This window comes from Mytilus trossulus, chromosome 9 (assembly GCF_036588685.1).
Source record: "Mytilus trossulus isolate FHL-02 chromosome 9, PNRI_Mtr1.1.1.hap1, whole genome shotgun sequence".
Taxonomy (NCBI): Eukaryota; Metazoa; Mollusca; class Bivalvia; order Mytilida; family Mytilidae; genus Mytilus; species Mytilus trossulus.
In genome coordinates this window covers 19,100,362-19,113,724 of record NC_086381.1, presented here as the reverse complement: position 1 = coordinate 19,113,724, position 13,363 = coordinate 19,100,362, and the positions used below count along the sequence as shown (strand labels likewise).

The 13,363-nt window shown below is 31.5% G+C and overlaps 1 protein-coding gene across 1 annotated transcript in view; it reads right to left on the bottom strand.

The window, feature by feature from the left end:
* Positions 1-478: 478 nt before the first annotated feature.
* Positions 479-13,363, bottom strand: part of LOC134684360 (uncharacterized) — a 44,208-nt gene continuing 31,323 nt past the window's right edge. Inside the window, exon 2 of the mRNA XM_063543646.1 lies at positions 479-1,413. Within this exon, the coding sequence (XP_063399716.1) occupies positions 479-1,408 (930 nt within the window). The 5' untranslated portion in view covers positions 1,409-1,413. The remainder of the gene's footprint in view (positions 1,414-13,363) is intronic.

Sequence of the window (13,363 nt, the reverse complement as noted above, 5' to 3'; positions counted from 1 at the left end):
AGATTCAAGTTTAAGCAAGGAGATGTATATAGTTCAGTCCAAGATTTAACTCCAAGAAGTCCGATGCATACGAATATTAAATTTTTGCAGAACAAACCTATGTTTTGATCTTTGTGACTAATAGTAGTGAACATGTTTTTCCATGTGTTAAAAATACTTCATAGTAACATTGGCACAGTTTTAGGGGATTAAAGTATTTAATATAAGAAAATGCATTTTTTACGGCAACACTTTACATTGCATTTGTAAATCTAAGTCAAATCTCGCTTCTTCTATAATATGTAGATCCTTAAAAAACATTAAAACTAAATGATTCAAGAACGTCTATTCAAAAATGTGTTAATTATTAGTACTTTTTTACACATTATTAGTACGTATTTTAATATTTTGTCAATAAGTTGTCACGTAAAGTTTAACGTCAACGTTTTTTGTCTGTGAATTCATTCAATCTTTTCGCAAAATATTCTAAAGCTCTTCTTCAAAATTCTGGCGCTTTTATCTTGCACCATTTCGCAAACTGAGAACTTCTGTTGGAAGTAAAGGACCACTTTTCCTCACCTATTCTTGACTCAGCCCGCTTTACTACTTCATCAGGAGAATACACATTCCATCCATCGTAAATATAAACAGTTAAAGAGTCATTTCCCCCAAATTTAACGGTTTCTTTTATAATCTTCTTGAAATGAAACAAAGATGCTATTCCATAGTGTGCCAATACTAATGTGTTATCGGACTTGACTTCCATTACAACTGCATCATGCCATAACATGTAGTAAGAGTATGACACTATATCCCCTTTTTTCACACCATTTGGTCTAACATGCTTCCATGGAACGGAGAGAACTGTCTGAAGTAATCCACCATAACATGAATCACAAAGCTCTCTCTTAGTATGCATATCTTTCAAATCAGGAGCATGCAGACAGCCAAAGTTGCTGTTAAATTGCAGAACTTGAAAAGAAAAATAGCGATTTGTTACACACCAAGTTGCAAAATGTTCACAATTGCTTGTCGCTAAATTGTATTCATAAGTTTCGTTCTTTCCAGATTCATTGCTTGTAAATCTCTCCTCAGCCCTACGTACGATCTCGTCTCTACTAAACATTGGACATCTGTATGATACGACAAATGCGCTTCCGTCTAAAGGGATGTTCTTTTTCTCTCGATGTAAACTCTTTGAGTTTTCTTCCTTTTTTGGATATGAATGGATAGCAGTGACGTCAATATAACGATTGTTGGAACCGTGTTTTTTTACAACTATTAAGTGATGGTCACAATGCAAACTTCTTATAATGATATGATCACCGTCGCACACCTGTTCACTCTTCTTAATCAGTTCCTTTTTCACACAGCTTTTACACGAGTCGATATTGTTTTTTGAAATCGGAAAGTAATCTTTGTAGGACATTTTATCTGAAAAAAAACAGATAATATATAACAACTATTTAAAACATCAAACAACCTAATGAACATAATGCCCTTTTCTCTTACTTGAAAAATAAAATAAAATAAGAGGATAGAAGATTTTAAATCACGACGAACAAGAGTTACTTATTATGATAAATAAATGTGATTTGAAAAATAACTTAAATTATTTTTTTTTAAATCTAACAGGCTTGTTCTTTTTCTTTTTATGAATGATTATTTTTTTAACTATTTTTCTATCAATCACGCATCTCTTCCCGCTTATATCATGTAATATGTGGGTAAAATTATAACAAATCATTTTAAAAATTAAAACTACTGCATCTGATAGATACTTTGCCAAAACATTATTTACTCATGATAAATACAGTATAGTCATGAAAAAAATATTTGTTTTTCAATTATTGCACAGTAGGGGGAATATAGTCTAATGTAAACACAAATAACTCCTTTTGTAGTAAAACCTGAATATATGCTTGAACGTATTATACATTATCGCTATTTTGTGCATTATTCCTTTGATCCTTTTTTGTGATAATCTTCATATCATGCTTCTAGCTTGAAATAGAAAAATTATCGCTGGAAACTAAGGAGGCCACGTGGCGTTGGTAACGAAATTGACATTAAAATTGACAATGTCGTCATAGGTAAAATAGCGATAAACAGATAATCATTGATCATCTCAACTCGATTGCTTTTCTCACTTTCGCTGTACCAGCTCAAGCGAGAAAATCAATCTCGTTGAGATAATCAACGATAATCTATAAATATCATATTAGTTTGGTTATACTAGTATTTGTGATAAAAGGATATTCTCAACCTTTTCTTATTTTATTGTAAAATTTCATTTAGCCTTACGATGCTGTTGTTCCATAATATAGAATACGGCCATTTGTATATATGTAACAGTAAATATGTGAAATAATAAATAACACGTCATTACTAAACAATTCAGGAAATAGATATGTAATTACTATTCCATGTAATTACTGATCGTTCTAGTGATTACAGGTAATTACTGATATTTTTTTTACAGCTGTTTACTAACTTTGTATTTTTGTTGTATAATGTTAGACATCATTTCAGAATCCAAATAAAAATTCACAAATTACGTCAATCAAACATGCACAACGTCAGCTAATTAACATAAAATTAATACCTATTAACACTTTGAATACAAATCACTTATTAAGACCTGTTATTGGTCATTTGTTTTTCATGCTCCAAAAATAGTTTTCTTGGATATCCAAATTCTCTATCGACTATAAAATGGGAACAGTTACGGATTTTTTGCCTCAAAGTACTCTTTTACTATTGAATGCAACGAAACAGTAAAAAAAAGGATATCCTCAAACAAAAAAACTATGTCAATTGGACATGCTTTGATACTATATATGCCCTTGAATTTTTACTAGAAAACATTTTTTTTTGCTTTGGGGATTCCGTATATCGTCAGATTATCGAAATTCCAATGGGAACTAACAGTGCACCACCAATCATTGCGGACCTGTTTTTGTATTGTTATTAGTTACAATTTATGACAAAAATAAGCAAAGACCCATCAAAACAACACCTGTTAAACAAATTTAATAGTACTTTTAGCTATTTGGATGATATTTTGGCTCTCAATAATGACGACTTCAGTTTGTATATTAAAGAAATTTATCCTGTTGAACTTACTTCAAATAAAGCTAATACTAACAATGACCACTGCCCTTTCCTCGATCTTGATATCTATATCACTAACGGAAAGCTGCATACTAAAATTTATGATAAAAGAGATGATTTTTCATTTCCTATCGTTAATCAACCATTTTTAGGATGGTGACGTTTCCTTGTTACCATCTTACGGTGTTTATATATCTCAACTTGTACGATTCGCTCGTGTATGTAACAATGTTTTAGATTTTAACGAGAGAAATTTATGTATAACTGAAAAATTATTACACCAGGGTTTTCGATATCACAAACTAGTCAAAACATTTACTAAATTTCATCATTGGTATAATGACATCATTCGTAAATATAGCTCAACATGCAGACTTCTTATACGTTCAGGTATTTCACATTCCATTTTTATGGAAATATTCTTCATAAAGCACAAAGGTGTCTGTTTTCACTTCAGAAACTAACAAAACCTTTCAATTTAAAACACAGTTACGATACTGTTGTCAGGTCATTAAAGATTGCATATTTTCGCGTTAATATTGATTCTGGATCTAATGACACGGGTAGTGTTCTTCTCATATATGTTATGATAGTATGATACTAAACCCCTAACGGGAAGGATTATGCCTGATGTGCATATGATGAAATCATAATCTTTCAGTCAGTTTAATTGAAGTCTGGAGCTGGCATGTCAGTTAACGGCTAGTAGTCTGTTGTTATTTATGTATCTTTCAGTCAGTTTAATTGAAGTCTGGAGCTGGCATGTCAGTTAACTGCTAGTAGTCTGTTGTTATTTATGTATTATTGTCATTTTGTTTATTTTCTTTGGTTACATCTTCTGACATCAGACTCGGACTTCTCTTGAACTGAATTTTGATGTGCGTATTGTTATGCGTTTACTTTTCTACATAAGCTAGAGGTATAGGGGGAGGGTTGAGATCTCACAAACATGTTTAACCCCGCCGCATTTTTGCGCCTGTCCCAAGTCAGGAGACTCTGGCCTTTGTTAGTCTTGTATTATTTTAATTTTAGTTTCTTGTGTACAATTTGGAAATTAGTATGGCATTCATTATCATTAAACTAGTATATATTTGTTTAGGAGCCAGCTGAAGGATTCCTCCGGGTGCGGGAATTTATTGTTACATTGAAGACCTGTTGGTAACCTTCTGCTGTCGTGTTTTTTTCTTTGGTCGGGTTGTTGTCTCCTTGACACATTCCCAATTTCCATTCTCAATTTGATTTGCATCAAGTTTCCTATTGGTATATGTACAAAATGGCCTATCTTTATCATTCATTATATCTGTAGTTTTGATACAATTGAAGTTTGAAAAATTCGTACAAAAATGGCTACAGAAGAGGTCATAAACCTTTAGTTATCACCAACTTGAACAGTCACAATTTAATTGTTTTTGATACCCATATTTTTGTCTTGATTTGATAAGTTTCAGCCACTTGCATTATGTTCCAGTTGAATTTATTCTGAATGAATGCAACTTACCTCTTATGTTGAACCAGCCTGAAAATAACCAGAAACTTTGTTGAATTAGTGTTCTTATTGTTTTAAATGGACATCTGTGAGAAAACCATGCAGTTTTGTTTGGTTTTAATGACACTTTGCTTAAATGGTCAGGTTAAAAGCATAAGAAAGTTATGTAATTTGATGCCCTTTCATCAATAGTAACAATGTGACTGATAGGAACTTCTCGAGTTCATTTGCAGATGTACTATTTAAAAAATCTCATTGAATTATCAAAAAGAAATGAAGACTTAAAGTCTTTCCGCGTGTTTAAATACTTAAATATCACAGATAGCATGTGTATGAAGTATAAATCACATAATTTCATTAAACATGATGATACATAGAGAGGGTGTGGTCAAGCATAAAATGATTAAAAACAACATTTTAATCAGGTCACACTAAAACAGGCACTGCAAATAAACTCATCATAGGTACCAGGACTAAATTTTAGATAAACGCAAGACACGAAAAGGCGTTTCAATTTATCATAAATTTCAGAAATCCTTTGGATTTTCATTATTTCAAAATATTTCAAAGGGATTTCGGTTGCATACTGATTTAAAAGTTTTTTTGGTCATTCAAATACCCCCTTTTAGCATTAATAATCATGGAACTAATCATTCAAAAATAAAGAATTGAATTATACAGGTTGTAACATGCAATATTGGTAACTCAAATTGAAAATTTAAAGTTAAATTGATGTTCAGGTAAAAAAAATAATGATCATCAGGCTAAAATAAAAAGCTGCCCAAGATTTTTTTGTGTATTATAATTTTCTTTTTCCAAATTCCTACAGAACACTTATCCCTTTTACTGAAAAAAATAAAGTCCATTCATTTGTTCCTAGTGATCATAATTAGTTCATTGTAGCTTGCTGAATACTCAAGTTCAAGTTCGTTTTTTTAAATCTTAGGATATTAAAATGCAAGTTCAATATATTGAAAAATCTAAAGTATCGTCATTTAGAAGTTAAAAGATGTCAGGTAATGATGCTTCTTAAGCAGATGTCTGTTGACGTTACTGTGTTTCAAGGGTCAGTTGTCTATCATATATTTTAGACTATTCAATGCTATATATCATGCATGATGAATATATCTTAACTGATGTTAGAAACTTGACTAATCATATCCGCGTTACTACTGAAGTTCTACTTTTGAAGAATTGAACCACGATATATGTTGGTAATTTCTAAATTCAGATCATCATCTTGCTCCAGAATAGCTTGCATTAATTTTTTATTGGTATCTTCACAACTTAGAAGTCAGTAGACAATTTTGTATTTTCGTTGTCTCTTATCCAACTCACAAGCATGTCATGGCTATTAATAGCTGTTTGGCCTCTCAACATTGCCTTTTATATAATATTATCCTAACTTTTGATCAACTGACTATATTTCAACATTGATATAATAGTAGGTAAATAGGTGTAAAATTTTATTTAAATTTATGGGCAGTTTTAGGATTCACTTGTTTTAACTTACATGTATTTCCCTTTTCTTGTTTCATCTATTTATACTGTTATATATAAGGGTTTATTTAGATTTACGCTATTTACACGCCATCAACTAAATTATATGCCAAAAATATTATTATCAAGTTTAGCATAAATGGAAACATTACGGAAATATATAAGATTGTGTTTAACAATAGTTCTGGTGGAAAATGATCATCAGAAATTACTGAAATACAGACAGTGCTTATAACAGTTTAATACTGAGTTACAAAACGAAACAAATTATGTTTTTGTCAAGATGAAAAGAGACATTTTAATATAGTAAAATAACATAAACAGAAACAATTAAACATTAAAACGAGAAGATGTGGTACAATTGCCCAATATTCATCAGAGACGCAACAACATAGAGATTGACCGTCATGGAAAAACCGTTTCACAGATTATATAGGATGTTCCTTATATATCATAACTACAATACCCTTCCTTTTTCACGAATGTGACTTACCGAATTAGGTTATTTAACGGATTTGTCATAACATAAGCAACACGACGGGTACCACATGTGGAACAGGATTTGCTTACATTTGCGGATCACTTGAGATCATCTCTTGATTTTGGTGGGGTTACTGTTGCTTAGTCTTTAGTTTTTTGTGTTGTGTCTTCTGTACTATTATTTGTCTGTTTGTCTTTTTATTTTTAGCCATGGCGGTGTCATAATAATTTTAATTAATGAGTTTGACTCTCCGTTTTGTATCTTTCGTCCCTCTTTTTTATTTTTTTTTTTTTAAATCTATAGGAATGTACGGGCTTTAACAATTAGCAACACCAATACTGCATTGTCAGCCATTAAAGACCCCGAAATGTAGAAAAGTTTAAAAGAGACAAATTAGACCGTTGGTTTTCCCGTTTGAATGGTTTTACAATAGTAATTTTGGGGCCCGTTATAGCTTGTTGTTCGGTGTAAGCCAAGGCTCCGTGTTGAAGGCCGTACTTTAACCTATAATGGTTTACTTTTTAAATTGTTATTTGGATGGAGAGTTGTCTCATTGGCACTCACACCATATCTTCCTATATCCAAATAAAACACTGATGACCAAACAATGAATGAAAAATAAATATCTATATAGCTACAAACGGCAACCATTCAATAAGGAGCTCTTTAGAAGTATGTTATGTATAATGTATGTTAGATAATCATCAAAATTTTAAACCCTGATACCTGATACTGCACAATATAGTAACTTGAGAATAGTTCGTTTTATATGTTCAAATCGGGCACCAGAAAATATATAATGTGACATTTTTTGCAAAGGGTTTGTATGTCATTCATTTTTAGTTCAGTTAATATAAACTCAACACGGAATGAAACATTAAATACCATGTCTGAGACTAGAATATCATAACATTACTGATAATAAATGTGCCAAGTTTTGCCCTTAGATAGCTACGTAGAGGTAGCAAAATATATATTTCAGAAACAACCAGGGTAGATAAGACGTTATGTTTTTATATCAATCCTAATAACCTTTTCTATATGAGTTAGTCTATATTTAAATACAATGCAACATCAAAAACATGTCAGAAGCTAAGGAAGAATCTTATACATATTGATAGTTTAATCAATATTTGATTGGTTAAGAAGATCTAACTTATCATCTGACAAATCTTCATTTTTCCCTCGGAGTATCATATTCCCCCTTTAAAGCGAACGAGGTTACGCGCAGTTAATGTATGTTTTGAAATAGCAATAGCAAAACTAATTATAGTATTCTAATTTGTTAAGGACGTTCAAACAAAAAGACTTATTATTACCTTTTAATCCACCCCGTTAATATATCAATGTATATGTCGTGTTTATTTATAAAAGCAACGTGATAACACACAAAAACGTATGCAAAAAACTATTTTATGTTCAGATAGTATACAAAGCATATAGGCAGTGGAATAAAACATTCATTTCCCTTGGCTTTGGGAGATACGAAGAATTGCTATATCTAAACAATTCATACTTCCATAGGGTAAAGTCATCGTAAAATATGAATATTTTCATGGTGAACAAATCTTTATAGATCCCTCGGACACGGGAAACAAATGTACAATGTGAGCTGTCTGTGATCTTAGTAGATAACATTACAGTTAGATATACGAATAGATACAAATGTATGGTACTTATTTTATTGTACGACACACAAGATAAAACTCAAACGAGTTTGGTTTAAAGTGAGGATGTTTCACTGCTGACCAAAACATAATCATAGTTTTCCTTCATTTTTACCGATCAATTAAGTCTTATCCTGACAAAGCTTGTACACATGAGAAAAATTATAATGACTCTCACGTTTCCTGTCATAGTAACATATATAACAAATTTTGCTAAAAAAAAAAAGGTTTTTTGAATTTGAAGTTGTCTTGTTAATACCAGTTTAGTTCTACACCGACATGTAGGACTATCGCTTTATTTAGTCGGATGTTAATTTTGCTTTAATAAGCGGAAACACTAGATTCACAAAATTCAAAATCAAAAATCATTTTTCATTTGCTATTTTTTTCTAAAGCTTTATCCATTCTAGAACTTTTCTTTATTGTTCGATCGCAGTGCCTATAATTGTACATGTACTTTTTAACAATTGATATGCTAATAGCAAATGTGTCTCCACAACGAAATACAATTTCTTCAATTTGGAAAAAAGTGGTATTGGATAAACAACAAACATTGTTTAAATCATACTGAGAAAAACATATAATTATATATCACTGGGGTAAAGCTGATGACTTTAACTGCATTCACGGTCATCCCAAGATGTCGGATGAAAAAATTAGATCAGTTTCTGTTTTGTCTGTTAAAGTGTTTCTATATGATTTTCTTTACAAATCATACATTGAAACGACGTAAATTTATAAAAGAATCACTCGGAAATCACAAATTACTACCGAGAAATGTGCATGAAATGGGAAATTCGATTTGAAAAAATCGTTAAGATGACCGTAAATCATAATCAAAATATTTTCAAGATGACCGTAACGTATAACAAGGATGACCGTGATTGGTAAAAAGATGACCGTAACTTGTAAAGGATGACCGTAATTTGTAAAGGCTGACTGTAATTTATAAAGGACGACCGTCAATTCTAAGAAATATCCGTACTTGTATTCAAAGCTTTTTGTTAAGTTTGTCGATCTCAATAGGGGCTTGGTTAGCGGATATAAATATGTTTCTATAAAATTCTTTTTTTAAACTATATGCCGTATTTTGGGTTAATGACAATGATAGTAAATTGTATATTTCTCGTAAACAATGCAATATTTATTGATAACGACGTTAAAATTTTAATACAAATTGACAGCGATACGACGAAAATTTGAAGAAACATGAATGTGTCACTAGTACATGGATGCCTTATCTACACTATCATTTTCTATGTTTAGTGGATCGTGAAAATGAGATAAAACTGTAATTTGGCATAAGAATTAAAAAAATCATACCGTAGGGAAAAAGTGTACTAAGTTTCAAATTGATTTAACCTGAAGTTAGACAAACAGACAAACGAACAGACGAACGGACGAACGCACGCACAGAGCAGAAATACATAGTGTTCATAAATGGAGCATAAAAACATTAATAGTACATATGAATATTCGGTAATCGAGCCCATGTGTATGGTTCCTGAGGAAGCATATTAAAATTCTTATATTTTGATATATGCAGGTGGAAACCCAGTTGAAATAGAACATAAGAATCGTAGAATCCTGACTGTATGAATAACATTTCTGTATACGCTATTCGCACAAAGCTATTTTAAGGATCTACTTTGCTGGAGCTCACCATCACTAGTTTAGTCGTATGATATTTTCAATATATTTTCTGTTAATTTATTTGCACGACAAAAAGGAAGACGATATAATATCAATGGGTGTACATGCATTGGCATTTTTATACGACTGCAAAAATTGAAAAAAAATTTCGTCGTATATTGTTACAAATGTGTACTCGATACTATATATGCCCTTGGATTTTTACTAGATAACATTTTTGTTTGCTTTGAGGATTCCGTATATCGTCAGATTATCGGAATTCCAATGAGGACTAACTATGCACCACTTATTGCGGACCTGTTTTTGTATTGCTATGAGTTACAATTTATGACAAAAATAAGCAAAGACCCATCGAAACAACATCTGATAAACAAATTTAATAATACTTTTAGATATTTGGATGATATTTTGGCTCTCAATAATGACGACTTCAGTATGTATATTAAAGAAATTTATCCTGTTGAACTTACTTTAAATAAAGCTAATACTAACAATGACCACTGCCCTTTCCTCTATCTCGATATCTATATCACCAGAGACATATACTACAATTGTATATCACTAACGGAAAGCTGAATACTAAACTTTATGATAAAAGATATGATTTTTCTTTTTCTATCGTTAATTATCCATTTTTAGATGGTGACGTTCCCTTGTCACCATCTTACGGTGTTTATTTATCTCAACTTGTACGATTCGCTCGTGTATGTAACAATGTTTTAGCTTTTAGCGAGAGAAATTTGTGTATTACTGAAAAATTATTACATCAGGGTTTTTGATATCACAAACTAGTCAAAACATTTACTAAATTGTATCATCGGTATAAGGACATCATTCGTAAATATAGCTCAACATGCAGACTTCTTATACGTTCAGGTATATAACATCCAATTTTTTACGGAAATATTCTTTATACAGCACAAAGGTGTCAGTATTCACCTCAGAAACTAACAAAACCTTTGACTAGACTTATTAAGAAGGGATATAGTTACGATACTGTTGTCAGGTCATTAAAGATTGCATATTTTGGCGTTAATTTTGATTCACTTATAGGGTCTTTGCATCGGAACTAAGCACATTTATTCAAAAAACAGTTGTTGGCATGACACGGGTTATGTTCTTCTCATATATATTATGATGGTATGATACTAAACCCCTAACGGGAAGGATTGTGCCTGATGTACATATGATGAAATCATAATTTTTCAGTCAGTTTAATTGAAGTCTGGAGCTGGCATGTCAGTTAACTACTAGTAGTCTGTTGTTATTTATGTATTATTGTCATTTTGTTTGTTTTCTTTGGTTACATCTTCTGACATCAGACTAGGACTTCTTTTGAACTGAATCTTAATGTGCGTATTGTTATGCGTTTACTTTTTTACATTGGATAGAGGTATAGGAGGAGGGTTGAGATCTCACAAATATGTTTAACCACTCCGCATGTTTTGCGCCTGTCCCAAGTCAGGAGCCTCTGGCCTTTGTTAGTCTTGTATTATTTTTATTTTAGTTTCTTGTGTACAATTTGGAAATTAGTATGGCGTTCATTATCACTGGACTAGTATATATTTGTTTAGGGGCCAGCTGAAGGACGCCTCAGGGTGCAGAAATTTCTCGCTACATTGAAGACATGTAACACCTTCTGCTGTTGTTTTTTTTCCTTTGGTCGGGTTGTTGTCTGTTTGACACATTCCCCATTTCCATTCTCAATTTTATTCATTAAACGTCATTAAAAGGAATTCCAGAAATAAAAAAAAAAAATCTTTTGTCTTTTAGTTGGAGGCTGTGCACTGCATTTTTTTTTATTTATTTTTTTTAACGTGGATAATATACTTTATTGCACTCTATTGCTGTTAACACAGCATTGCACTAAGTATCCCTGATATATTAGTTATTAGGTATCCAGGGAGAATATCTAATAAAAGTAAATTGATGTTACATTACAATATTACAATATTTTAAATGATTTCATGTTTACCGGAGAATATTTCACTTCCGTCCGATAGTGTTTTTTAATATTAGATAAATGTGCATCGTTTTGCCATCATCGGATAAATTTAATTCACAATACTTAGACAGTTTGTCTAATTTAAAAGGTAAGTTGATCATAATTTTCGTGATGTTTTGAATCATAATAAAAGTGTAAATGTTAACTTATTTGAAACCTGTAGTATTTTAGACTGATATATCTAAACTACTCGGGTAAACATGATTATACACGACATAAGAGTGCACTACACATAGTTGTCAAAGATAAACACATAAAATATAAAGTAAAAAAGAAGACAAAAAAGTGTGTATTATACAATATTGAATGATACATTATTATCTTTTTTTTTTTAACACGTGGTATTAAAGTACATTATTGTCACCTGACATGCTCAAGTCATGTGACTTAATACTTGGGTCATGTGATCTCAGGGATATTTGTACAAATCCTTGTTATTATTTATGATCATTTATGTAGTTTAGGGTTTTTAAAATCAATTTACTGGTTTTTCTTTTAATTATATTATTGATTTCAACTATAGATTTTATTTCTGCCTTGAATATTTTAAAGATATCTATTTTTGTCCTTTTTGGGTCAGAGATGTAATATGATTTGTAGATAGAAAAAAATATTACAGTCAAAAGAAAGTTAATTTCATAGTAAGCTTCATCATTTATTTTATATCCTACTACAAGATTTTCTATATTAAGAATACTTTCATTGAAACCTATAAATTTAAGAAGGTTGGATATTTTTGCATTTTTTTTTCATTATACTTGTAAGGTGTCATTTTATCGCGCTTTTGTTGCATGGTTTCCCCACTTGTTCATGTGCATGTCTTGTTGCAAATTAATTAAAAAAATTCAAGATACACTTGACGAACTATGCATTTGAAGCACGTCTTTGTTTCTTCTACTTATAGAATAAATATAGGCAACAGTAGTATACCGCTGTTTAAAACTCATAAAGCCATGGACAAAAAACATAATCGGGGTACAGACTTAAACCGAGGGAAACGCACCAAACACAAGAGGAGAACAACGACACAACACCGAAACGCCGAAACGGACCACGCAACAGACAAAACACCACGAGAACAACAAATACAACACCAAAACCAAATACATGAATTTGGGATAGACAAGTACCGTGCCACGTCTCACTCAATATCTCAAAAATAAGAGAAAACACAAACGACTCAACGTTAAAATGCAACACACACAGAAACGAACAATATTATAACAATGGCCATCTTCCTGACTTGGTACAGGACACTTTTAAAGGGGATTAAAAGTGGTGGGTTGAACCTGGTTTTATGGCATGCCAAACCTCGCACTTTAATGGCAAAGTTAAATATAACATTGAAATGACAACATAATATTACAGGACTACAATACAAATAAATAGGAGAACATATTAGACAAAGAGAAACATGATTAATAGATAACAAAAAGCATCAGGTTTAAAATTCAATACGCCAAAAACGCGTCTTGTCC